At 42.9% G+C, this 27,876-nt stretch overlaps 1 protein-coding gene across 1 annotated transcript in view; it reads right to left on the reverse strand.

The window, feature by feature from the left end:
• Positions 1–1,273: 1,273 nt before the first annotated feature.
• Positions 1,274–27,876, reverse strand: part of KIAA1958 (KIAA1958 ortholog) — a 56,696-nt gene continuing 30,093 nt past the window's right edge. Inside the window, exons 2-3 of the mRNA XM_087742054.1 lie at positions 24,463–25,730; positions 1,274–2,403 (exon numbers count right to left, since the gene is read on the reverse strand). Coding sequence (XP_087598180.1) covers positions 1,358–2,403; positions 24,463–25,618 — 2,202 coding nt within the window. The 5' untranslated portion in view covers positions 25,619–25,730 and the 3' untranslated portion in view covers positions 1,274–1,357. The remainder of the gene's footprint in view (positions 2,404–24,462; positions 25,731–27,876) is intronic.

Raw genomic sequence — 27,876 nt, forward strand, 5'->3', positions numbered from 1 at the left:
TTGACTTCAGTGGGTGTTAGATCACCCCAGTGGACTTGTCTGAAGCCTCATCACGGGCCTAGGATATCCTAGTGTGACATAAACTAAGCTGAATTACTTGAGAAGTACAAGTACCTAATTTTAAAGAACAAAAATTATAATCATTCACTGAAATAGTGAACTTGTTATTGTTTTCCCCATACTTAGAGAATAAGAACAATTACATTGCAAAGTGAAATGTTGGAACAGTAGCACTCATTATTTCAAGACTTTAAGGACCAAATTCTGCCTTCAGATTCACATGCACATTTTCCATTGTCTGCAATGGAAATACATTATGTGTAGCTGACTTAAATTTGTTTTCTGGCACTTAAAACTACCCAGCTTTTTCATTTTCTGTAGTAAACATGAAACTATTGTTACACTCTCTAAGTTATTTTTTTGTGGATTTCAAATGATGGCTTAAGACATATTTGATGCGTTTTTTCCTGTACAGTTTGGGATAAGATTGTGGATTTTTCTGCAGTGTTGCATTCCCCAGAATACTGAAAGAGTGGCTCTAAGTCAGTAGATTTTACATTAAGTATACACAGTGACAAAATACTAACAACTCGTGCTTAAACAGTTAAAATTATGTGTATGACAGTGTTTTTGCCATTATACTTTTGCATATTGTTGAAAACAATACTTTTTAGTCTGAAGACTAGCAACATTTTGATCACAGAAAATCATCAACAGAAACAAAAGTTAAAAATAGCCTTTAGCTGACTTCAGGATTTTTTTCCCATCTGGCATAAATGAGCCTCAGGAAACAAAATAAAAAACAGACAAAAATTGTTGTAAATGGTTTCATGAACTTACATTGATGTATCTCTTATTTCTTGGTCTTGCTGATCAAGAATAAGCCAGCAGGTAAGAAGCAGCAGCCAGTGATAAGTTTGTCTCCTCCACTCTGGGAGGTCATGTTAAAATAAGAAGTTGAAAAATGTTTTAAAATAGAATTGCTATGTAAGCCTCCCTGGGGATTTACACTCACTGATGTGTGCATGTTAAAAACGGTATTTCCAGTCTATCTTGTGTTGCCTGAGAACCATTTCTGTCCTTTTAAAAGCTGCATTTATATTATAACCCATAAGTACCTTTCATTTTTGTATTAACACTATAAATACTATGTTAGTAATACTAAACTATTTCTATTGACTTATTTGTAAAAAGAAAAATATATTATATATTTATATATTTTTATAAAGTGAATTAACACTGGAGAGAGGGCTATGGGGGAATAGTGTACAGTCACAGTTGATGTGTATTATTGGGCACAAAGTCAAAGCTTGAAACAAAAAGGAAAAGAAAAAAGTGTTCAGGTGATATCCCTCTTTCAAGCTGTGTCAGAGGAAGAGTCATAGGATGCTGACACTATGAAGTTGCCAGTATTGGAGTGGCTCGCCATGGACTGGGCAGCCTGCTGACTCAAGTTATTGCAGATCAGCACGAGCTGGTTGCTCTGCGCTTCTGAGAGGGTGCTACAACTCTGGTAGACGCTGAAGTTGGTCTTCCTGCCGGGAATGTTGCCTTTCTCGCACATCGTCTTTACCATCTTGGCAAGCTTGTTTTTCCCCAGGGCTTGGCAATTGTACCAGTGAAGCGCGGCCAAGTTGACGACGGGTTTGATGGACAGGTAAAAAGGTGCGTCCTCGTAGCGCATGGCTGGAGGCCGCCTCTGGGCGTACTCCTTGTAGTCCTGCACGGGGCAGGTCTGCGGGGAGTGCTGGGTGGCGTACACCCGGGAGTCTGTTCCGCCTCTCTTGCTCTTGGCGTTGACGTCTCCATTGTCCGGCCCCATCCACTCCAGGTACTCCAACCCGGTCTCTGTCACCCGCAGCCGGATGTCTCCCCACTTGAGGGTGGACCCATGGAAACCCGTGCAGTGTCCAAACGCCTTCGTGTTGTTTAGCCAGACAAGGTTCAGCAGCCCTTCGGGATTGTACCGGCTCAATAAGCCTCTTTTGCGCAGGATAAGCTCATCAGCAAAGGTGAGCTTCATGGATTTGTGTGGCTTGTTTCCTTTTCCTTTACACCTCAGCTCTATCTGCTTTTGCTTTAGAGCTTCCTGGGACCTCTTGAACTCCTTATCCCTCGTAATACTGTATCCATACCTGTGCTCTTTGAGATACCGCTCCAGCCCACACTGATAGTTAGCCAGACTGTTTGGCTCATATTCAGACCCATCCTTTTGCCTGGCATCCACAAAGAAGGAAGCAAGGTAGGCATCAAGCTCTTTGCAGGGGATGACGTAGATCTCCCGGGTCTCAGAGGGGTACTTGGAGATGAGGAACTCTCGGAAATTGCGGAGAGCTGTCTGTGTGCTGCGAATGGTCTTCTCGTTCTGCTCCCTGCTGAGCTCTGCCGCCCTCTCATCCTGGTCTGGAAGAGGGAGAAGGGGAAAGACAAAAGAAAGCAGAGGCAGTGAGTTTGTGTGATGCACTTTTCCTTGAAACAAACTTCCTTAAAAAGGAAAAAAAATTAAAATCAGTTTCACAAAGAGCACTGGAAAACATCATTACATACCTGTCACATGACTGAAAAGCCAACTTCAGTTTCACAAATATGTACTAGAGTATGGCACAAAACCACAGTGAGCTCCTCATGACACTGGGGCACAGTTTTGTGCATGGAGATTTGTGGAAAACAGTGGGATTAGAGGCAATCTGCTTTTTAGAACAAATGCAAGGTAGAAGGTTTTTCTGTGGATCCCAATGCTGTGTGCAGGGCCCAGTCCGAGTAAAAAGGCCATTCTGAATTGCTTCATTTGTGAAACAAGAGGTTGTACTGGTTCCAATTTTTTCTACAAAAAATAACTAAAGCATCATATTTATGACAGTAAAAATTTTCTTTAATCAGACACATTTTTAAAGAGCTAAATAAATATGGACAGAAATGTACAGTACAAAATAATGCAGCACATCCTAACAAAGGAGTTGGCAGGTAAAAGTACTACAGAGCAATGTGTAATTCACAAATGTACAAGAATAAAAAAATAGTTAATATGTTCACATCAGAAGATATGGAAGAAAAACATTATACAGTCTGTCTACATAATCAAGCTGTACCTTGACAGTGGAAGTACAATTATGACCATTTCTTTCCACTTTGCAGAAAAATCAAGTTCTAGAAAAAACTTTATATTGCTCTATAAGGCTATACTCAAAGGTCCTTACAATCAATCAGACATATCAAACCACAATATTCAGATGATACTGCTACGATGGTTGTTACTGACAACTGATTTTCAGACTGATCATAAGATAAGCATAAAAAGGAAAAGCTTTTTACATGTAAGTGATGTGTGTACTTGAGGACTGTTTTCTTCGCAAACTATCCATCTGTACCGTGATGCAGCTTACAAGCACATAGGTGGAACTGTCATTATGAATGTGACAAACCTTAATGGTTTTAGAAAATGAACAGCAAATGCTAAGAAGGAAAAATGCAATGATTTGACTATTCTCTGTAATTGTGAATGGATCATTCTTTTTCCTCTCTTCCACTTAATAAGCGGAAGAGGGGAAAAAAACAAATTCATTTTTGTTCTCTCTCATTGCAAAAACCATACATTTTGGTGTCCTTTCAGCAGTGCCATAGTAAAACTCGCCAGGTGCTTCCCACCCAACATACACACCACAAAGTGGCATGAGACCAGGTGAAGTTCCCATGGCATCTCTGTCATTCAGGCCAAGCTCATGTCAGGCCATGTAGCACACCCATGCTTTGCAGCAGTGCTCAGACACTTGCTCCTTGTGCCTGCTCTGCCCTGCCAGCCTGTTAACAGGTGAGGCAGCAGGGAAAGGAAGGTGGTCCTGCCTCCTTCCCTAGCCCACCTGCAACATTTCATGCGGTGCAGAAATGTCAGAGCACAGCTGGGCAGCTTCCCCTTCTACCATCTCCAGCGACTCTGAAGACAGTTCATCCCATCACCTCCATACCACAGCTGCAGACAGAGGCACTGGAAATGACTTGCCCCAGGACTTGCCAGCTGGCCAGAAACAGGGCTCTGTTTATATCACCTGGGACCAGGTCCTGTGTCTTCACTGCAAGGCATCCACAGCAGTCAGTGAAACCTACTGAGAGGGGTCCTCAAACCCTCTGCAAAGCCCAGAGAAGCAGGGGTCTGCAGCCGAGGCCTCTGGAGGCTTCTGCAGCCATGAAAAATGCTGCCACAGAGCACTGAGGTTTGCTCTAACTGTGCTCAAAGGGAAAAAGAAAAGGTCACCAGCTTGTTTCAGAAACTGGTTTTAATATTGATGTTGGTATCAAAGAGCTCCTAGCAGCCTGCAGTGAAGTCTCACGCTTTAGGCAATGTATAGGATAGATCTTTTATTATGGCTAGATGCAGGCTGGAAATAAAGAGACAATGCTGTCTGAAGCTCCAAAATAAACATTTACGCTGGTACCTTGTTCACTGCACCCACCACCACTTATTATAGCACTGTGTAAGCAATCAGTGCTTTGACTGACAGCCCATATTTTAAGTACTGTTTCAATATAAACAGCACATATAATGATTGAGTTTTATACATGTCATCAATCACTACTTCTTAGAGGACAGCCTGTCACAACACAGCAGTGACACCCAGTCAGTCATTTATGTTATGGCACCTTTCCTTAATCTGAAAAGGAAATTGCCCTATCTGCAGCTAACAGTTATAAAACCCATGCTGAATTAAAGATCCCCTGAAGTTGCATGAGTGAATCAGTACCCCAGAAGCACTGCCTTCCTTCAGTGCTCTGGAGTGTTAGTCCACAAGACAGGTGGGAAATGGTAAAGATAATGGGTCAGCTTCTCATCCAGCCACATCAAGAGAGCTATGTCAATTTTGACTGTGCCTCCAGTCTGCAGTGGTAGTGGATTATTCTCTTCCTATGAGACCACCTAAATATCAGGGATATCCCTGATATGGGATGATAGCATGGGACGAATGCAGGGAGGCAGTGAGACCCAATGGACAGAGTCTGAGACAGCCAAAGCCATTAGACGTCAGCTGCGACACTGTCATCTGCATATGCTCTTCATCCACAGCAAAAGCAGACGATGTAGCTGAGCCTAACTTAACTAAGACAGCTCTTTATAGCCTAGGATAGCTTAGGAAGGAGACATAATTCTTCATGTCATTAAAGTCTTACTTCATTTAACCAAGGAGATTTCATAGTGCTGAAAGAAACCATATAATCATCTCCAGCTACCATGGAGACATAAATTGTATCCAGGCATGCTTTTAATAACACCAAACTTTGTGTTTTCTGCTGATTTCATAACCTTATTCTGTATTATTGTGGTGGCTGACCCTGGTCAGCACCTAAGCACCTCACAGCCACTTGCTCAGTCCCCACCCCAGAGGGACGGGGAAGAGAATAAGAAGAACAAAAGTGAGAAAACCCATGAGTCAAGACAAAGACAGTTTAATAACTGAAGGAAAGAGGAAAAAGAAACGCAACCGACAAGTGATGCAAAGGCAATCACTCACCACCTCCCACAAGCAGACCAATGCTGAGACAGTCTCTGAGCAATGCCCACTTCCCCCCAAAAACCCTCCCTTCAGTTCGTATTGCTGAGCCTGATGTTGTAGGGCTGGGAATATCCCCTTGGTTAGTCTGGGTCAGCTGTCCCTGTTGTGTCCCCTCCCAACCTCTTGCCCACCCTAGGCCTAGCTGCTGGGGGGGACAGAATGGGAAAAAGAGAAAGCCTTGGCAGTGCACAAGTCCGGCTCATCAACAACCAAAACACCCATGTGTCATTAACACTGTTTTAGTCACAAATCCGCAACACAGCAGGGTATGGGTGGTTACGAAGGAACTAAACTCCATCCCAGCCAGACCCAGTACAATGATGTCATTTGGATCACTAATGAAACAGTGCCCAAGACCAGGCGCACCTTGCATCCTTCCATACAACCTCCCAACAGGAGAAGGAGACCACAAAAATTATCCTCTGTGTGCAGTCTGCAAATGGCCCTTGTAAAATACTTACAACAATACTTACAGCATCTACTCCACACATCTCTACTTTGCCTACAGGAAATAAGTAGAAACAGAATCGAAGACCTTACCACAGTTTGGATACTTGGCATTGACTGCTTCTGCTCTAGCCACATGGCCTTGCAACCTTGTCAGAGAAGATTAGGCTGGTACAATGTCATTTCGTTCCTTACAAATCCACCCAGACTGATAGATAAAGAAGGGTTATATAAAAGTAATTCAATCATTAAAAACTCGAGACTAAAACGCATCTCAACTGCCATCACAGTGAATTTTTGAAAATGTGTATGTTATGGTAAGGATCTAACAAGCTGGGAGAACTGTTGAGATACAAGACTTCATCTCTGGGTCTGGGTATTGAAAGTGAATGTTCTTGTCCTGAGACAGCAGTGTTTCCAATGTAACAGTTCCCAGATATTTGCTTGGTCTCACTTTGCTGCATCTTGCTGAGTAGAGACCAAAAACTCTTTTGGCCAGGGTGTTAGCGAATAGTTAATCGAGGCTTTGGATATTACTGTGCATTTAAGAATAGTTATTGTATAGGGTAATCTAGAAAAGATAAATTACTTGATTTGTATAACTACAGGTGTTTTATATTAACCTAAGTCCATGCTACACTGCTCATTTTGTCCCTGTATAGCCCTATCCCATGACTGGATTAATCCCCAGCCGAGTTAATCAGTAGATAAAGATAGATGTAGTAAGAAAAGATGAATAATTGAACAGCTGATTAAGACATTTTAACTGATGTAGACATTAGATGAGAATAAGGGTAAGGTAAGCATTCATAATATAAGAGGTCAGATTCTTAGAATTTAAAGACAGTTTCAAATAGAGCATTGTGAAACTAGACATAGAAGGGAAATAAATGACTTTTATGATCCTGCATCGGACCAGTGGTTGAAGTGGTCTATGTGGTCAATAAACAAGAACTGAAACAGAATGCAAAGAACCGGTTTACCGATGGGAAATCAAGAACTGTCTGCTGACCAGAAGAATGAAGAATTGTTAACACAGTGGAAACCTTAGATGGACTTTGATAATCATGTAATCGTTATAGAAACATATATAAGGTGACAATTGTAACACTTAGTTGCCAGTCACTGAGCTGATGGCCCAATTCTGAGTTGTTAATAAAGCAAACCTAGAGACACCCACTTTCTGGTGAAAATTCTTCAACAAGGGCTTACTTCTTTTTTTTTTTTTTTTTCCCTGTGGTCCTGCTGGAAACTACCGAAAACACAGGTGGGGATCTACATTAGTTCCTTGACTACCACAAACATAAACCTGTTTGCTCCTGGACCTCCACTGCTCACAGTACCATCAACTCTTCAGTGGCCATGGGTTCCAAAACTGGGTAAAAGCATAGAAAAAAAAATCACAAAACACTCCTCAATACAAGAGAACACCTCTGTATCAGGAAGGCCCTGAGCTGCAAATTGCTGGAGGATAAGAGAGTGGGGAGGTGTCATGTATGCTTGCACCTTTCTTATAGTCTTCTGCAGGTGTCTGTTGTTAGGCTCTAGGAAGACAGATACTCTCATGTTATGGTCTAATTTGTCTTGGCTAGTAAAACGGTCTGAACTAACCAACCAAAAATTATTGTCATCATTGATCTACCAAGCCAAGCTATCCTTAATGCCTTTTCCTTGTCATAACACAACCTTTGGAGTTGGTAGTGCTGTTACCCTTGTTTTACAGACTAGGAGCAGAAACATAAAAAATAAATTGACTCGGAGATGCATCTCCTGAGGTCCTGCCCCCCACAGCTGCATCACTGCACAAAGGACCTGGCTGGAGCTCTTGTGTTTCCTATCTGATCCCACATCAGAGTTTCATTTCCAGGAAAACCAGAACGTGGCAGAAAAAGCCAGTAAAACCCACCCTTCTTGTGGGATCTGAGGTAAACTCCCAACTAACAGTTTGAAAAAGTGCCGAGTAGTTTAGATGTCCCAGTTTAAATGTAGCCAAAGAGATAAAGTGACCTGGCAGAGATTAAAGAGACAACCTAGTGGGAGCTGAGTGTCCCACGCAAGCCCACTACCATGAGATGATCACCCCCACAGAGTAACAGCTGTCTTCTGATCTTTTCATAATCTGATCTTAACATAGCCAAGACTTAACATTATCAGCAGAGTTATCAAACTCAGGGTTGTTTTTATTTCAGCTCGCACACATACACACAGTCAGACTCCCTGAAGAGGACATAACCTCTGTAATTACGTATAGCAGGGGGAAAGGCACTTCTTTCATGACAGTCATATGCAGATTGTTAATGTTCAGAGAGGGTTTGTAACATCAGTGGGAGTCATGAACCTGAGCTATTATTGCAAACTGTCTTAAACTCTGCTTAAGGCAGGCAGTGAGGTCCCAGAAGTACATTAAGAGTAAGGTGGTTTTTTTTGGTGGTAATCACACCACCAGCCAAAGTATTTTCTGCCCCATTTGTGTTCTGACTAGGAAAATGCTTCTGCAGCAGACCTGCTTCCACCAAAATGCTTTCGTTCAGGAGAAAAAGCCTAGTTAACCGCACACAAGGCACGACGTATCTCCATGCTGGAGCTAAGTCTCCACACCCCAACACTTTGCAGGTTGGCTCTTGCCCCAGCCCTGCAATTATTGAAAAGCAGCGATATCCAACCTGTGGGCCGTGGCCATACGCAGCCCACTAAAACAGTTAATGTTTGCCTGCTCCTACCTTCCTTTCCTCCTGTCCCCTTCTGTTTCAAGAAGGTATCTGCAGGCAAACGACATTCTCAAGTCAACGACCGCAGTGGGCAGCTGCTGCACAAGGGAGGTATGGCCAAGTCTTGGGGGGAAAGGCTGGGAGCCTCTGACAAACGTGCCCTCCTGGAAGCAGTACTACAGCTTCCCTGTCAGGAGGAGCGGAATGCCACCGTCATACCACAGCATCCACGAATATCAGCCCTCTTTCTGCATGCAAAATTTAGAAAGCTGACAGCTGGTTTTCACTGTATCACAGGAATCACCAAGTGAAAGCCACTCTCATGTCTCACTGCTGAAGAGCGAGGGTGAGGGTAAGAAGAGCAGGAGGTCTCCCTGGTAGAAGTGCCTCTGGGCATTTGCAGAAACAGCCTGAGATTAAGAGACAGGGAGTGCTAAACACTTGGAGAATAATACTTTTGGCACTTCTACTGTCTGGTATGCATTAACTTCCTTGGGGCAACTCCTACACACACGCAGTAGACAAATGCTTAAGTAAAAAATACATATGTTTTAATGTAATTATTTCATATCCAACAATAACCATTTCTTTAAGAAGTCCTAAGGCCAAATAAAGTGTGCTTCCTGTGCCATAATAATCATACTTATTTAAGCTTAGGCTTGGAGAGTCAGAGTCAAAAGGGCGAAAACCCTGTGACTGTCTGGAGACTTTCATCAGGTTTTGACATCTAACATCTTCTGAGATCTGCAGGATCAAAGGATTAACTTGTTAGCTGCAGATTACTGAAGTAGAAGAAAGGGCTCCTACACTACTTCTTGAATTTCTGCCCTACCCATCTGATGTTGCTACTAAATTCTGTTTAACAATTAAAGTTCCCTACTTCCACTACATTAAGTGAAACTCTATGCTTTTTAACATTTTCAGAAAAGACCTACATTAGCATGTAAAATCTGTAGTATGATAAAAAATTTATTTATTGAAATCCATTTATGAAAGATGTTATGTTTTCTGGAAAAAAAAAAAAAAAACAACTTTCTATTCAGTTAACCTTATCCAACAAAATTATCAGTGAGATATTTTATGATTCTAAATTTAAAAAGTTTTAGATTCCATCAAAGAAAAAAGGACACAGATTCCAAGCAAATGAGCATGGGTATATTTATACATTAGTATCTCCATGAAGTAAGAGTCACTACATTAAACTTTAGTCATCTGTACATTTTTTGCAAGATACAGAATGGTCTGATAAATGGGTGCTCTCTCAGACACTAGTGCTGGTTTTCAGTTTGCGTTCACTTTCACTACTTTCTCACCACAACAGACTGAAAAGATAGGAGGTGCAATTTGGCTGCTGGCAAAATCAACAATAAAATTCACATCAACATTAACGGGACTACTGCATGATCCTCAGATGACAGAAAATTTGTAGCCATGACAAGGGATTAAGAATTTATATCCTCCTATGACTGACTGGATCAACCTTTCAGATGATGGATATTAGTAATCACTAGTGAATAGTGCAAAACATCAGCGCTCTGGAGACTTTGATTTGTACAAGGCTCCCTTCTTCTCTACCTGACTGTATGAGACATCTGAGCTATTTCAACACAAAGGTTGTAAAAATGCATTCTCTAAATCAAAAATGTTTTAATTTGTTCAAGTATGATCTCCACTTCATCTAGTTGTCTGGTTTTGGTTTTGTCAGGGCTAGTGGAAAAGAGAAGTGTTGCATGCCAGTTTTACCTCACATTTCACTTCTTCCACTGAACACTTACACTGGTATTTCTGACGTATGAGACTGTATACTTTTCTGTCTCCTTTTGAAGCTGTTCTGTGATGCACTGGTGTGAATTACTGCAATGCAAAATGGGACGCATCTCCTCTGTAACCCGACAGCGGGGCTACTCGGTCATGTTTACCCAGATCCCACCTCCGTTTGGCAGGAACAAATATACCAACTCCAGTTCTCCCAGGCTTGCCCAACACAGCAGCACTTCACAGCAGGACACTACAGCTGCTCCTTGGGGCACAGCATGGAGAAAAGCAGAAGATATTTTGCAAGAGCACCAGAGAAACCATATATCTAGTACTTAGGTGAAGTCCAGGCAAAATGTACTCAGCTCACAGCTGGACTGGAGTCTGCCATTTTAGCTGCCGTGTTCCAAGTCAGTCACCTGGATTATAACCAAGCCTGGAACCAGCTCCAGGTCTACCTGTCCTGCCTCATCCCTCTCCTATTTCCATGCTAGCTATTACCTTTACAGGAGCTTTATAAAAACAAATTTTTTGACCCTTATATAATTGACTGAGGTCCAGGGACCCAACTCTTCGTAGAGGTGGAGGATATAAAAGCCATGCCTGCAGTTTTCTATACTGCAAACCTAAAAACATTAGAAAACTTAAAAAAAAAAGTGAAACTCCTTTCCTTTCAAAATAACTGATGAACTTTCCTCAACTACGTTCACTTCTAACACATAATTGCCCCTCTTTTAAAGCTCAGGTTAAAAAAAATCTGATAGGTTGATGAAATTGGAGTGCTGCTGGAGTTGGTAAGTGGCAAAACACTACCCACAATGTGAACCAAATGTCAGCTTTAGGTTGAGCATGCATCTTTGTATTCAGCCATATAATCTTCCAATAATTTCCAACCACTTTATGGCTAACTCCACTTAGAAAACTCAAAGTACTGATTTCATTTTAAGGCTAAAGATAAGAGGCACATTTTTTTGCCAATGATTTTCTTCAGGCTAAATATTTAACTCTGGAAAATAGAATTCTTTTTTTTACCTAGGACTTTTTAGCAACACAGTGAACTGTTTCCCTTTCAAATGATGTTATTACTTCATGATCTGTGGCAGAAGGCATTAAAGGAGTATGCCAGTGATTGTCTAACCTACCCTGAGAACTGGAAGCAGGATGATACACGACAAAAGCGATGCATTGATTTTCTAAGAGGACTTGGCTGGCCTGGCACCAATCCAGAAAGTGTTGCACACACATCCTCAGCAGAATATCTGTTTTTCTCCCAAATAAGTTTCCAACTCAACAAAGCATATTTTAAGTGCATTCTGGATTGGGATCTCTGTATTTAAGTATATGCTTATGTAGAAATGTAGAGATCAACTGGACCAAGTCATTATATGTTTCAAAAATGGAAGAGGGGCACAACTGAATAACATTTATATGTATAAGATGACTTGATTCAAAAGTTGCTAAGAGAAAAAACAAGAAGAAAAAATCAAAATGAGGAGAGAAAAAACTGTAAAGATCTGAGAAATGTCTCCTTTGTTGAATTAAACTTATTTAAAAATTAATGAAGCATTAGGGGAAAAATATTAATTCTCATGGCAAAACCCCATTTCTTATATAAGAAAAACAAGAAGCTACATTTTCCATAAGGTTTCTGCCTTTACGTGGTCATACAGAGAAAGCCAGATTTACATGTGTAAACAGATCTCACAAGCACTGACTGCTCAGCCAGCAATTTAACTAGTGGGCTGGTTTGCACAAAATCACAGGTACAAATTTATACGGCATTTTGGAAAATTTGGCACAGTGGAATCTTGTGCCTGTCTGCAGTTGCAAGCCCTGGGAAAGAAGAATAAGAAACAGGACACAAACATGTATCCTCTTACAGTTTAGTCTTCTCTTTACATGATGCTCCACATCACCCCAGGCTTAGCATGTTCTCAGCTGTCTACCACCAGTTGTAATGTCATTGCATTTAAGAGCTAACTTTAATAAGCACAGTTGAGAAAGCAATGCAAAAGGTCTCAAAGGGATGAGCCAGGGCTATGAAGTTTGCCTGATTTTGATTCACTCCAGACAGCAGCTGAGAAGCAGAGTTGGGAAATATCAGAAGGAAATAAAGACGAGGGGGAGAGAAGGGAGAATCAGAACAAAGGGATGTGAAAAAATGAATAACACTGAAGAGAGATTAAAAACAGATGAGGATCCTCAACATCTGAAATCTAATTTATATTAATGTTTCAGAATGAGGCAGTCTTAACTGGGGCAACAAGCAGTGAAACAAAGGAAAGGAGTATGCAATAAATATTTTATTACATTAATCACAATAAGCTGCACTTTAAGTCTTGGCCAAAGCGTATTCTTAAATCAAGCTGAGAATGTGAGCAGTTTCAGACTTAAGAGCATGAGGCCCACATGACTGTAATTAACATAATAAATCATGCTGTGGAGCTCTCTACACAGGCTGACAGCGCTTAGTTGATATATTGCTTATTAGAGACTGCAGATATTTCTCCCTCTATTTTATTAAAGTGCCATTGGTAGTGAATCAAAAGATACCCCTTTCTGTTCTGGCTAAACTATCTACTGCAGGTGTAATAGGAAACATGCGTTGGGAGCTCGTGCCGTTGACTTCTGATAACACAAGACTGCAGCACGTGCATCCCAAAGAACAGTATTTCAGTACCTTTTCTCCCACCCCCATCTTTAATTTAGCAAAGTACTCAAATTGCCCCGTTACTGAGCTTACATTTTTATTTCTGAAATTCTCTGTTGGTGATTTTGCCCAACCAGACCAATGTGCTTTTACCTTTCCTCACTGTATATTCTTCAGTATGAGTGAAGCAAGCTATGAAGGGCACAAACTCTATGAAGAGCTCACAATTTACAACCTTGCCTAACTAGTTTCAATGCACACTTCTAATGCACATATTTCCTTTGTCTTCGCTGGGTCAGAGAACAGCATTTAACGACCAGCTCTTTACACAATTCTCCAAAGAGGATGAAGTGCAACACCGAAAGTGAAACAGCTCGTAAGGTGGATTTTTTAACCTGCTTTTCTCTTTTGAGACTGTGCGGAGAGTCCTCTCCTTCTCACACTCCAGAAAAAATGACGACTTTGAACTTCACTTTAACCTTTGCAAACAAAACTCTCACCATACTAGGAAGGAGTGGAAGTTCAAAGATGTTAAGGTCCTACAAGACTGGGGAAGACTCAACAGCTGGGCAGAGGGCAGAGACATGAATACATCCCAACTTGCGGGAAGGCCGCAGACCTCAGGCGTCAGATACTCTGCTAGGCAGCTGGTCACACACCCTGGCTGACCAAAGCGCGCACGCTTTGTTCCAGACTAGCCATGGCATGTCCAGGCATTTGCCAGGACAAGGAGTCCCAAGAGGCACAGGAGCAGCTGGAAGTTCTGCAGAGTGGAGACGAAGAGATAAGGAACATGCATTCGTCAGAAACCAGGCCGCTGTTCATGGCACAACTTGTTTATTTCTGTCCTCAAATACATGTTTAAACTTACTTTAGCATAGCTTAATTGAAGGGATATTTAGTCACATTTTGCAGCTCTCCTTGCATAAAGTCTCTTTAAATAAATTGAGGAGTTTCAAATTTTTTCTAGCTACGTACACACATAGAGAGCATATACACACATACACACCTCTTTGCCGCTCAGAATATTGTTATTATTTCTCTTCTGTAATTATGTTGTCAAAATTTTCCTGTTGGGATTGTATTGTTATTTCCATAAAAATAATTTGTTCTTCTATATAGGATATGAACAGTCAGTTCCCCTGCTACTGAATGAGTTCATACCAAAACTGACACCAACTATTCAAGTAAGAGGTGACATGGAATATAGTTTAATGGATATAATTATGGATGTATGTTATACATATATATGGCTATTTTATTATGCACTAGCACAATAACCAGTCTGATGTATTTAACAACTGTACAAGTGAATGGTAAATGGGACAAGTTATTTGTCAAACTCTTAAGTTTTCCGAGGCCAATCTGAAATCAGGGGAGAGGAAACAGAGGCAAAAAGACACTTCTTTATACAGAGAGGAAAAAGAAATGTAAATCCGTGAGCAAAAAGCAAAGCATATATCAGCATACAGGCAAGAATGCTGTGCTGTAATGCCAAGAATAGTTTTCCTGTCTGTTAATGTGTTTTCTTGGATGTGTAGTTAGTAAGACAGAGCAAGTCCCAAACAACTGGCAGTGCTCCATTTCCCAAGAGTCAATAACAGAAAAAAATCCCCATAACCTGGCATATCCACATGACTGAAGGACAGAGCTCATCACAATCAGAAGAGTGCTCCAAGTTGTGGACAAAATTAAATTATTCCCATACAAAAACATTTGTGCTTCTGTGGCTCATTCGTACTGCTACCCTTGACCAGCCACAGCAGTAAAGCAGAAATTAGGCAGACACCCAGCTAAGAGAGACTTGAGTGTAAAGAGAAAATTGAAGTAAGCTATTCAAAGATCAGAGATGGACGTCCTTATCTTTCACAGGCTTAATCTTTGGGTACAGGTATGTCCTGCTTGAAATAAATCAGTAATACAGCACATTCAGCTTTTGCACTGGGGTGATGTGACCTGGGTCAGAATAACTCAGAATCAATTGTTTCCTTCTCTGAACAAAACAGGCAGCCAGCTTCCCCCCCCCCCCTCCGCCTGCCCCAGACAAATCAGCAAGCAAGTGATTAAGTATTATTAATCCATAGCTGTATGGTTTCAAGTGATGTTTTTATCATGAAGACCTAGTTAATGAAAAGCAACAACAGACCAGCATCACTGACACTCTAAGGATATCTTGAGTTTAATAAAAAAGGAACACATACAGTATTTCTCTGTGTGTGTGTGCACTTATTGTTTAATTAAAGTTAATGGGAGCAACAGGTATATGTTAGAAATAAGATGCAGCCAACGCACTTAATGGTCAATCTATAATTAAGCACGTAACATAAAGCTTTCATCAGAGTCAGCACGGTCCTCAGCACCATTTTTTACAGGACATGCATGCAGGAAGCCCTGTTCCCAGCTCGCACCAGGAGCAGGATTCGGTGGCAGCCAGGATCTGGGAACTTCTGCCTCTAACACAACATTCGTGGGATCAGCAGCATCCTGCCATTTTTGCAGGGCAGCATTGCTTGGCTCCAGACAAATGCAGACTCATTTGAGAAATGAAAACACAGCTCTGCCCACCCGTCCCACAGAGGCCACTAGCCACATTCAAGCTGTTCAGAACAACCAATGTCAAAAGCAGCTTGTGTGTGACCAGTCCGTGGAGTGACCCAGTAAGAAAGATGCATCAGGGAAAGTAGGCATTTCAGTTTCTCTCTCTTCAGGCTCTGATTTAATAGCCTGGTTCAACAGTTCCTGCAAACAGTATGGACATATACTTCATTTAAGCATACTTTATCAAAGAAAGATGGATTTCAGCATGTTTCAGTGCTTTCAGGATCTAGATGTTTTAGCAAGCACTGCTCTGTGCTGTGCCAGTCATGACAAAATATCTGCCATCATGCTTCTGTTTTCTTTTCTGGAAAAATTCAAACAAGAATTTCTGTATTCAAAATTGGCATCTTGCTTAGATAGACAGAAAATACAACTCAGAAATTTTTACTGCTCTGTTTCATGCTGACGCAGGTTCTAGGTTCACGGCAAGCACAAAAAGATGATGACATGACAGAGCAAAACTCATTAAGAGGGAAATAATTTAGGTATGAGGAAAATGGGAGAAATGAGAAGCCACTGCGTGCTGGCTTCACAGACCAGCTTCACAGCAAAAAGGACATGCTCCCATAATGGAGACAGGTGAAAACAGTTCTTCCCAAGGTTTACTGCTGCTGTTAAAAGCTTAGGCCTTGAATACATATGTGAAATAGTTTGTCTGTAGATATATCTACTGAAGTACCAGCCTCATCTGAAGTGGAAAAACAATCTCAGAAAGTACCCTGAACTAAAACGCCAAGTCCTGTATTCCCTTTCTGTTCCAGCACCCATTCAAAAGTGCAAAAGAGAAGTGGATGTCTGAGGCCTTTCCAAGGTCAGTGTCTCTCTTGGCTGCTGTGCTGCATCAACTCTGCAGATCCCAATCTGATCCAGCCTTGCCTCTCTTTTCTTACTTAGAGACTCACAAATCATAAGATGAAAATAGCTCCAAAATTAAACAGAGCAATTGCAAAGACCACACAAAGAAAACAGATCTCTGATCAAAAACACCATGTTAAATAATCTTCTATTTTCTAAAAATAAAGTGATGTCCAGTACAGACTCGTCCAGTTTCTTTTGTTGTTTCCATATGTCTTCAGGACAGCTGGAACCAGCAGACGCCTTATTTTCTTCCTTTTTATGCCACTATCACAAAACACAGGACTTTGCACAGAACAGTGTTCTGTTTCAGACACCTTTAGAGAAAGGGAGAGCATCGCACCTAGGTCATGTTGGTCTTGCAAAAATTATTGTTCTCTGCTTCTCACTTGTGCTTTTTATTTTTTGCTTTTCTGCCTTTCATGTTGGCGTAATGGGGGAAAGGGTACATTTCTAAGGCTGAAATGAGCAGTGATGTTCCAGAACACAACCGTTCATTGAAGTGGGCATTTTCTCTTCCGATATGACACAACATCTTACTTAATACTGTTTGTGCTATCGTACTTTGAACTAAAAATATATACTTAAATGAAGTGTCAATAATTCTCAGTGATGCAATTCCTCTATTCAGAACCCCAGAGAATATTGCTGACTGTTTGGCAGCTGAACTTAGCACACTTTACAGAGTTAATCCTCAAAAACCACTGGGGCCTGGCTGCAGTAGATCTTTCTGAGGGTACAGATTCAGCTCCTTCCTAGCTACAGGCAAGCAGCTTCCACAGACTGCATAGAAGCTACCATTCCTCACCTGTTACAGAGGATCAATAAATAGGCCTATGCAGCTTTTATTGCAGGAATACAACTCAAAGCCCATCCCCAAACATCTCCCACACCAACCTACTTTCAGCATGAATATTCATGAATGGTTTCCTCCAAAATGTGTGTCTGTATATCATAGAAACATAGAATCATAGAATGCTTTGGGATGGAAGGGATGACCTTTAAAGGTCATCTAGTCCAACCCCCCTGCAATTGGCAGGGACATCTACAACTAGATCAGGTTGCTCAGAGCCCCATCCAGCCTGGTCTTGAATGTTTCCAAGGATGGGGCATCTACCACCTCTCTGGGCAACCTGTGCCAGTGTTTCACCACTGTGAAAAATTTTCACAATTTCATTGTGAAAAATTTTTTCCTTATAGCTAGTCTAAATTAGTCTCTTTTAGTTTAAAACCATTACCCCTTGTCCTGTTGCAGCAGGCCTTACTAAAAAGACTATCCCCATCTTTCTTATAAGCACCCTTTAAGTACTGGAAGGCTGCAATAAGGTCTCCCCACAGCCTTCTCTTCTCCAGGCTGAACAACCCCAGCTCTCTCAGCCTTTCCTCATAGCAGAGGTGCTCCATCCCTCTGATCACTTTGTGGCCCTCCTCTGGACCCACTCCAACAGGTCCATGCCCTTCCTGTGCTGAGGACCCCAGAGCTGGATGCAGTACTGCAGGTGGGGTCTCACCAGAGCAGAGTAGAGGGGCAGAACCACCTCCCTCGACCTGCTGGCCACCCTTCTTTTGATGCAGCCCTGGATACGGTTGGGTTTCTGGGCTGCAAGAGCACATTGCCAAGTCATGTCCAGCTTTTCATCCACCAGTACCCTCACGTCCTTCTCCTCAGGGCTGCTCTCAATCCCTTCATCTCCCAGCCTGTACTGATACCAGGGATTGCCCTGATCCAGGTTCAGGACCTTGCACTTGGCCTTGTTGAACCTCATGAGGTTCACACAGTGAACAGTATACATCCAGTATCGATGCTGCCAGGAGATGTCTCTGTGTGCTGCAGGTAGCGCCGCTTGGAGGAGGTCCACGGTGAACAGGGGAAACAAGCCCTTACATCAAGAAAAGCAGCAGTCTAATCTCTTGTGTGCATAGCTGCTTTGATAAATACTTAATATTTAGGACAGCAAGAAGATTGCCATCTATGTGAAAAGTCCGCTGCTGGTATTCAAGGTTGCAAAGAGGCTGGCATGAGCCTTCTGTGCCTGGAAGGAATTTCCACTAATGAAAATACATGTGGAATCCTGAAATGGTGATAAATACTTTTCCTAAGTACAGTGAAAATCTAAAGATGTTGTAATGCTTGATGAGCGTGTGTGCGTTTCTGTGTTCTCCTGCAAGAATTAATAACTTGATAAATGTTTCTTGTAGGAACAGCTTCATAAAAGATACTCTTGTACTACAATTATTAGTACTATGGTTTATTTTTTTTTTAATTTGATTGTTATGCTGTGTACCTAGATGATAAAAGCAAAGAGATGACTACTTTGCCAAGGCTAAATTTGTCCTTTTTATGATACTGTCCTGCTTTTAAAGAGAACTCCCCTACAATATTGTAAAGATAAGTTAATATCTGCCTCATTAGCAGAACTGCCAGAATAAAGCCCCCAAAACATTAGTTTATAATTTAACAGCATTTGGACACAGATAATAAAAGGGTGGGAGTGGGCTGTCAAATCCATGCTGCAAGATCAGAAGGCAGTGGCAGTGCAGGAGCTGGTTAATCAACTCACTGGCTTCCTTTTTCTTATGAGTAAAACTATAATGATCTAATTTTATTCTTCTAAATAAGCCAGGCCCTTGCCACTTAAAAAAAAAAAAGTACGATGCTTTTTGTAATTATGTATCTCAGCACTTATTATTTTTAGTTCAGCTACTAAAGCAAAAATAGATATCAATTATGGGACCTAAAGAGTTGCCAGTGGACTCTGAACTCTTTAGTCCAACGTGAAGAGGAAGAGACTGTCTCACCCCTACATATGTTTAATTGTTCGCTTGACCACATTCAGCAGCGTATGTCCCTGGAGGCAGCCTTCAGCAGTCACTCTGGCCAAAAGTCATCAGTCTTTGTATGTAAATTACAAATACAGAGACCAATCAGCAATTATTTGAGTGTTCTTGGAAGAGCTTAAGTAAAGCTTTGTAACTTTCTTTTGACATGATTATTTGTCTTGTGTTACATTCATTCTTGGCACAGTTCCACTGGACTTGGAAGAATTACAGCACGGATTAATTTGGCCTTTCTGCATGTATGGCTGATGCTTTATATACCTCTAAAAAAAGGCATTATTTTTTGTTTGCACTTCTTGGAATGTGCCAACTCACACATCTTTTTTTTTCTTTGCAGTGTAAATAGTGGTTTAGGAGTTTAAGCTAAACCTAGTCAAAACTGGCAATTCATGATGTGTGGAGGTCGTCTTTCTCCTCTAAGTCTTGTAACGTTTTGATGCTCATCTAACAGCCTCTAATCCATGAGTCTTATGATCACACAAGGATCTCAGCTCCCACTTAATTTAAACCCCCACAAATGTAGAGAGAGGGGAGGGGGGGAAAGGGAGAGGTTCGCGTTCTTTTGATAGCAGATAAATACTTAAAAACATTCCAAACTCCAGATGCACTGCATTTTATAGCGGCCATGTTCAGATAGAGACATTATATGAACACCTGGAACTGACAGAGATGTCCACACTGAGAGCAGAGCAAGGGTCAACCCACGTTAGGTGCTGATCATGAAAGGCTGCAATGCCTGCTTGCACCTTCCTGTGATAAGAGCACAGGACTAGAACTAGATCTTTGCCCAAGACACCAGGCTAAGCTGATCACCAGGCACTGATCTGGGATCCTGACATACCAGTTATGGAAAAGAAAAGAACAGGGAGGAGCTCAGAGTGGAGACATCAGAGTCAGCAAGGCTAAGTACTGCCCTCAGCACAGACCAGGGCACCATCCATCACGCCACGCATTCAACTACTGATACCGTTTGATAACCACAGGAGGGACAGTGTGCGGGACGCTGACTAAGAAAGCAGGGGCGCTTGTGGACAACCTGTTTCCCATCCAAACTCTGCAAACACCTGTACACGTAAAACATCACGCAACAGCCTGGCAAGTTCAGTAATGGATATGCATGATGGCATTGTGATGGTACCCACAGAATATGATTTGCCACATCTCTGACAGAAGTAACAGCCCTAGTCACTTCATTTACAGGATTTTTTATTTTGCATCTCTACTCACTACTCATTGTGTTCTGCACATTTTGTACATATGGATTTGACATCTTTTTAGTGTTATCCTCATGGAACTTTGTGCTCCTGTATTTACAGTGTTGGACTAACATTGGACCAGAGATGTCTTGCTGCACTGTCTTGTTAATCCAAAGCATATCTTCACCCTCCGTCTTCAGGTGGAAAGTGAGTATTCTTCATAAATACTTCAGCTATTCTGCTTACAAAGTAAGTCCTACCTCTTTGAGAATCAAAACTTGCCTTCCTACACAATAAGCTCTATCCTCCTCTGAGCCACAGTCTTCCTCCATATTTTTCTGCAATAATACCAAATCTTCTCCATTCATGGTTTCAGATATCCAAATGTCACTAATTTCTCTAGGTCTCATGCTCTGCAACCTAAAGCATCATGTTGCTCACTCACCTTCCATCTTCACTGATGTCTCCTACCTTGCCCTTGCTCGTTCTTCAACATAAAAAACAGACCAAGTATTATCCAAAGGAAAAGACAAAAGAGGCTATTTGGGAATTAGAAATTGCTGAAATTCCCTGCTCTCCACCATTGCAAAATTCTCTCTCCTATCAGATATAGGTCCTCTCAATTTTTCCAGAAGAAAAAAAGGACTGAATAGTACCTACATGTATTTTGAAGGCTTTGATAATAAAGTGGTAAAGAACAATCTGAAAACTCACAGATGAATGTCCACTGATTACGGCTGAAGTTTAACAAAAATAATTCAGTATGTTCCACAATGCCTAGACGGAGACCTGAACCCAACAGAAATCAGTGTCTAGCCTTAGTGAATCTTCACTGAGATGCCACTTCACTTTTAAGACATGAAAATACCTTTGTAAAGTCTCTGCTTACACATTCAGTTGCCACAGTTTAGTTAAAGAGGGTAAAAGAGAAAAAAATAAATGTTTGAAAGCAAAAGTAGTCCAAACGTATAATGTGGCTTACACGGGCCTAAGCTAACATATATCATCAAGATTTTTGATTTCATGGAGAATCTCACTCAAACTTCTATGCCCTACAAGATTACCATACATGGAAACTATCAGCTGTGTCTGATACAAATGCAAGGGCATGTGACTTAAGCTAAAACTCAAAGTAAGATTTCTTGCTGGTTGGACCACACCCTTTGATCATAACTTATCATTTAAGGCCTTAGTCCTGCAAAGACCTCATAGATATACGACCAGTTCTAATGGGACCAGGACCAAGCCTTCACATATTATTTTAAAATTAAGCAACGCTTTGCAGGGGACAAGGCAGAATTTATATTCTCTGCTCACTTTCGGCTATACCTTTGTTTGTTTGTCAAGCATCCACTGGTCTATAAACTAACAAAAGCTCTAGGCTCCTTGGTATAATTATTTCCTGCCCTCTTTTAGGTAAGAATTATATTCATCATTGTTTCTGTCTGTGTAGGACAGAAATATTTTTACATAGGATAGATAAACATGCTCTTGTAGTTCAATATTGCTTAAATTTTATATATCATGCACCACTTCCAGTACATCACTCTTCGTTAAGAGACAACCTAATGAAATCACTGTACATGAGCAATCACCCTACTCTAGTCTTTAATCAGACCTCCGCATTTTATCTGCAAGAATCTGCTGTGCAGATCTACACATCTGTAATAAATTCACTTGCCAATATTGCCAACTTTTCTGCAACTTGAGGATTTATTAATGCCAGCACTTCTTTCCCAAAGGAGCAGGCGCTATGGAAATCAGAGACTTTACTGACGTATCAAGTTTTAGTCACATGTCAATCATTTTACCCTAATTACAATGCAGCTATCTCTGAGTACAGTAACGGCATATTACAACACCACTATAGCAGGCTGAGGAGAGAAACTGCGTAACACTTTTTGAGAACACCACAAGAAATTTAAGTATTGAGAACATAACTGACTGAACTGGAATTTGGACAGCACACTGAGATAACATTGCTGTCTATGCAAGAAACGCTAGGAGGTTTTGAGAGTTGATTTATGCAGTGGTGTAAATCCAGATGTAATTCCACTTTGTCCTCACAGTGAGACACTAGACATGGACTAACCCTGCTCTGGAAACCATATAAATGTGAAAATGTGGCACTGTGTGCATTCTTGTAAGGTTTAACCCTAAGCAGTAATAACTGCTGACCTTGTTTGGCTTCTGAGGACCTAGCAAAAACAGTTTGAAAGGGCTTGGTTTTTTTAATTAATCTGTTGAAAGTAAATTACTCTCCCAGGTAACACACACCTACATGGACAAATTCTGCCTAGGTTTGTATTCCATTGTCCTATCTTGCAAGTTTGAGACTGAGCAAGTTGCAGGGGCAGGTTAGTAGAAAACAGTTCTAGTATATACAGCAGTGATACGCTATAAACCGAGGAATGCAGAATAAGTAGGTTTACCACGCAATTCGGATTGACATAAGGCATCCCATAGCTCTCATATTTAGCTGAGCAGAGTCAGTTCTAAACCAGATGGAGTTTTGTAAGGGAATTTCCGTATTACATGACAGGACTACTGCAAAGTAACATCTCAAAAATGCAGCCATGCAGAAATGGGTCCTAAAGAGGAATTTGCTTTGCTGTAACTAAGACATTATCATCCCTTCTAATTTCTAACGCTTAGTGTGGTTTTACCTAGCAAAACTGGGTATTTAACTTTGCCCATTGTTTTATTTGGTAACAAGATCTGCAGGCTCTGGCCAATTAATATGTTTACTAGCATTCAGTCAGGTTTCAGGGTGTTCAGGTTGAAGTACCATCCAGGCTGTTAAAGTTTTAGCGCTTACAGTAGCTGCCACAGGGACCGCATATAGGCAATTTTTTTCTCCCTCCACTGTTTGGCTCTGCTCTGTCTGACCAAACACTCCTAGGCTGAACCAGCAAGGGAACAGAGGGAGAACTTGCTCCTGCTGTCACGTCCTCCCAGGATGGCACCACTTAGCAGCTGGAAGAGCAAAGCCAGGACTGTCTGCACTCAGGTCCTGTGGGAGCTGGCAAGTCTGCTCAGGAAACAGATATCCTCCCCCTCCAGGAGACCCGTGGCCAACACTTGAGTTACTCTGTACATGGGATAATCATTCAGCAGAAGTACGCTGTTTTAAAATGCTCTTTATCCAATAATGTTCATCTGTTTGTGCCAATTCCCAGTGCTTTGGCAGCAGCGGGAGATGAAAAGAATGAAGGACAGGGGATATGAGAACTTCCACTGAGAACAGGGAAAAAAAATCATTTTTTTCTCTTGGATTAAAGTTTAAGTGTTATCAATTTCATGGTTAAGGTTGTGGTTGTCATTCTCGTCTCTGCAGGCTGCTCTGATTTATGGGTCAGAGAAAGCGTTTAATAAGGATTTATAGAAGCACAAACCTCTCTCCATGTACTGTCCTTGTGCCTTCCTTTGCCTTTCCATGTCAAACATTACTGTTCTGACATGGTGAAGGCAACACCCGGCCCCCAACGCTAGAGTCCAGTGGCTGAGACCACTTCTTTCTGGTTCACCGAAAGAGTGCACAGCCTGGTTTCATGTCCTCCCTGCCCTGTGCACACAGCAAGGCCATCTCCCGTGACACACCTGCACCTAAAACGGACCTATAAATCTGTCTTAAAAGCGCCTTTTCCCTATGACAGTGGTACACTTTCTCACAGGGGTTGCTCCTGGCTTTTGCTCGATTGAGTTCTTCCAAACCTTCTTCCAAGCAGGGAGATTTCGCGATCTACCAACTTAAGACCACGGCACCCTCGCGCAATGCAGCACCTCCTCCCTGGCCACCCCCTCACCATGCCATGCCTGGGGAGGCACCCCCAAAACGCCGCCAGCCCCTCAACTCCCGCCCAGCGTCCTACCTGGCATCGACTGTGCCACCACCTCCGGGGTGGCAGCAGGAGCGGCGTGGGGCTGCTGCTGGCTGGAGCTGACCTCAGGCTCGGCGCTGACCGAGGGCGAGCCGGCCGCCTCGCCGCCCGGGGCCAGCTGCGGGGCTGGAGTGAGGGTCTCCTCAGCAGCCGGTGGCTCCTCCTGACCGGGCAGCTGCAGGGCGGAGAGGGGGATGCTGATGGGTTTCCCGGTGGCAGCGGTGGCGTTGGAGCTGGTGGCTGGCACCTGCAGGGCAGCCACAGGGCCACCGCCTGCCCCCCGTGCCGGGGAGGCCAGGGGGCCCCGCGGTGGCCTCTGCGTGGCCAGCCGGGGCGGGCCGGGGGGGGAGGCGGAGAGGTGCTGCGGGTCGGCGTCGGGGCCCACCGCCAGCTGGGGCAGAGCCCTGGTGGGGCCCAGGCAGGAGGGCCCGGCCTGGGCCTGCGGCTTGGGCTTGGACATCTGCGTCAGGGCCAGGGCCGGCCCGTCAGCGCCAGCCGTCAGCTCGGCGTTGGCCACTATGTAGTAGTCCTCAGGGAGCTCCTGCTTGATCTTCTTGAGGAGCACCTCGCCGCTGCCCTCATCGGCGGGCTGGGCCTGGGCAGCGGCAGGCAGGCCAGCAGCCAGCCGCTTGCGGGGGCCGGTGGGGGCCCGGTGGGGGTGCGGCTCAAAGTCACTGTCCTCGTCGGTGACAGAGGACTCGCAGACCATGTCGAAGAGGGTAGCCTCATCCTCATACTCCTCCACAGGCTCTCCCAGCTCCGACGGCTCGCTGCAGTAGGAGAAGTCGCAGGAGTCACGGGTGCGGGTGCAGTCCAGCTTGGCCTTCCCTGGCCGACCTGGGTAGCGCTCCAGGGGGCTGGCCTGCGCCTCCGAGGGCACCCCCAGCATGCTGGGGCTGTCCGAGTTGAAGCTGCGGCTGTCCTGGAAGCAGACGCGCTCCTGGGAGCCGGCCCGGCAAGTGGCAGCCAGGGGCCAGTGGTAGGCATGGCCCGCACTACAGCCCCACATGGCCGTCAGGTTGCCGTGGGCCCCTTCGGAGAGCAGGTGCTTGAGGTTGGGGATGAGGCTGCAGATGGTCCCGTGGCTGTGGGCCCAGCTCACCAGCTTGGAGAGGTTTTCAGAGGAGGTGTGAAGGCAGTCCTCCATGGTACAGGATCAACAGCGACTTGCCGCTGGGAAGTCAGCTGAAGACGCAGTTCAGATCACAGGGTCCTGGCAGTCATGGTCATGTGTTGCCAAGCTCATCCTTGCTGCTCACCTGCAAACAGAGAGCAAAACCCCGCTCTTCAGCACTCCCAAAGCAAGACCACATTTGCATGGGCAAGTGAAGCATTCATAAGCTCAGCTAAACCCATTTCACTCTCATCGCATGCTCTCCAAAGCACATTCCTCAAAACAGCACCTGCTTTTAAGCAGCCTCATTCCTCATTCTGCCTGCAAAAAAACCTGCCTTTAAACCTAAGGGAAGGAATATCCCTGCAATACACAACTAAAATAAGATAAAATGGCTTTTTAAACAAGCCAGTTCAGTATCAATGTCAATATGATTTGAAGCTTAAGTCTCTGACAAAATGCAAATGCAGCCCAAAAGATGGTGATTGTGTCCTCATACTTAGGAAAGGAAAATTAAATAAAATCTTAAAACATACAATTCATCTTGAACATCAGGGTGGCAATCAAGCACCAACTCAGACACTCCCTCTGTACCTGATGAAACTTTATGACTTTTTACATCATTTATGCTCATTTCTCAAATGTATCAAATATCTCCTTTTCAACTGAATTTGAGAGGCATCAAAATGTAGGCCAGATAGTTTAGTTTTCAACATAAGGAAAAAAAAAAACCACAACAAATTCACCCTTCACTGTACTATACTGACAGTCATCAGTTTTCCAAAGGCTTAAGAGAAGCTTAAGGGACCTGCAAGGTTTAAGTCGTAACCTTCCTTAAGGTCTGAGAGTTAACCTTTTGCTTTTTTACCTTATTGTCTATTTTCCCAGATCTAAATCATGATTCTGGTCAAAACAAACACTTGCCATTTGCATCAGAACTATTTAGAAATTTGCAGCACAAGGCATGGACCTTTGGGGCCAAGGCCATGAATCCTGCAATATTGCAGGTCAAACATAAAAGCACAAAACCTGTTGCATGTTCATCTTTTCCTGCCAGAAACTGCTTCCTGCCCATATGGCACAGACACTTGCCAGGCAAGGTCTCATCCCACACAAGACTGCAAGCCCTCAACTTCTCAGGACTTCAGCACTAGGACTTTCTAGGAGACCGTGCAGTTGTTTCTCTGATCTGCATTTCTTTTATCACCATAAAAAAGACAATGAAACAGGATGCAGATGATGTTTCATTCATTTAAGTGACTAGAAAAGAAGGAAAAAATAAAGTAAATTTAAAGGTTAACCATTCTTTCAGTAAACAAAGAAGAGCAAGGAATTGTAAAATAACTCAGCTAAAAATACCGAAATTGTTTACAGGTAACTTCTTGGACTGTAGCTTTCTTTTCCCTGAGTGGTTTACCAGGGTATCTGGTATCAAAATTCAACAGTCTGAGTAGTGAGCTTCTGATGGTATACAAGCATGGCTATAAGGTATGTCTGGAATTAATGGCGCGGGGCTTGGTCCCTGCTTGACGAACATCAGGGCACTGCTGGGGCTGGGGGCCAGGCAGCTGGCAGAGCCCCAGCCCCAAGCATTGGGCACCGGACTGACAGACCCAGGCTGAGCTGAAATGGGGCTCCCAGGCCATGGCCAGGGGGTGGGTGGGGGTCACAGGGCAGGCTGGGCAGAGCTCTTGAGGCCCATGGGTGCTCTCAGGGCCCTGACAAAAAAAATTAAGGTTACAGTGGGAACGCTCAGTTTGTATATGTCTGTTGGCCTCTCGTATCTGCTCTAAATCATCCATTTAAAACATCAGCTGTAGGAGGTTGTTCACAGGAACATTTGCTGTTAATAATTACTTTTTAAATTTTATTTTGCTTATAATGTTCTGTATTCCACACACTTCCAGATTTAAGCTGCAGTCAGTGCCCATTTTCCTGTTATCCTGGCATTTTAATACTTAACTACTGCAATAACAATTTTTTTTTTATTTTTTTTTTTTTTTTACCACAAGTAAATGAGATATAGCTAGTCAAATGTCTGCACAATCCTAGAGCAATGATCACATTGAGAAAGACAGCACAACCAGTTTTCACACAGATCCCACTACTGGGATACTGGGGACCCCTAAGTAGTCTGTTTCTGAAGTGGGAAATTATTACCCTCCAGAACCATGGCCAAAATAGATCAAAGTCAACTGTGAAGCTCTAGCTGACTTCAACAGGTCCAGGTAACTGGGACTCCAGAGGTCTGTGAGAAAGTCAGCACTTCACAGATGGACCCCAACACACAG

This window comes from Nipponia nippon, unplaced genomic scaffold (assembly GCF_047370975.1).
Source record: "Nipponia nippon isolate SJK-2023a ecotype South Korea unplaced genomic scaffold, ASM4737097v1 scaffold_8, whole genome shotgun sequence".
Classification (NCBI taxonomy): Eukaryota; Metazoa; Chordata; class Aves; order Pelecaniformes; family Threskiornithidae; genus Nipponia; species Nipponia nippon.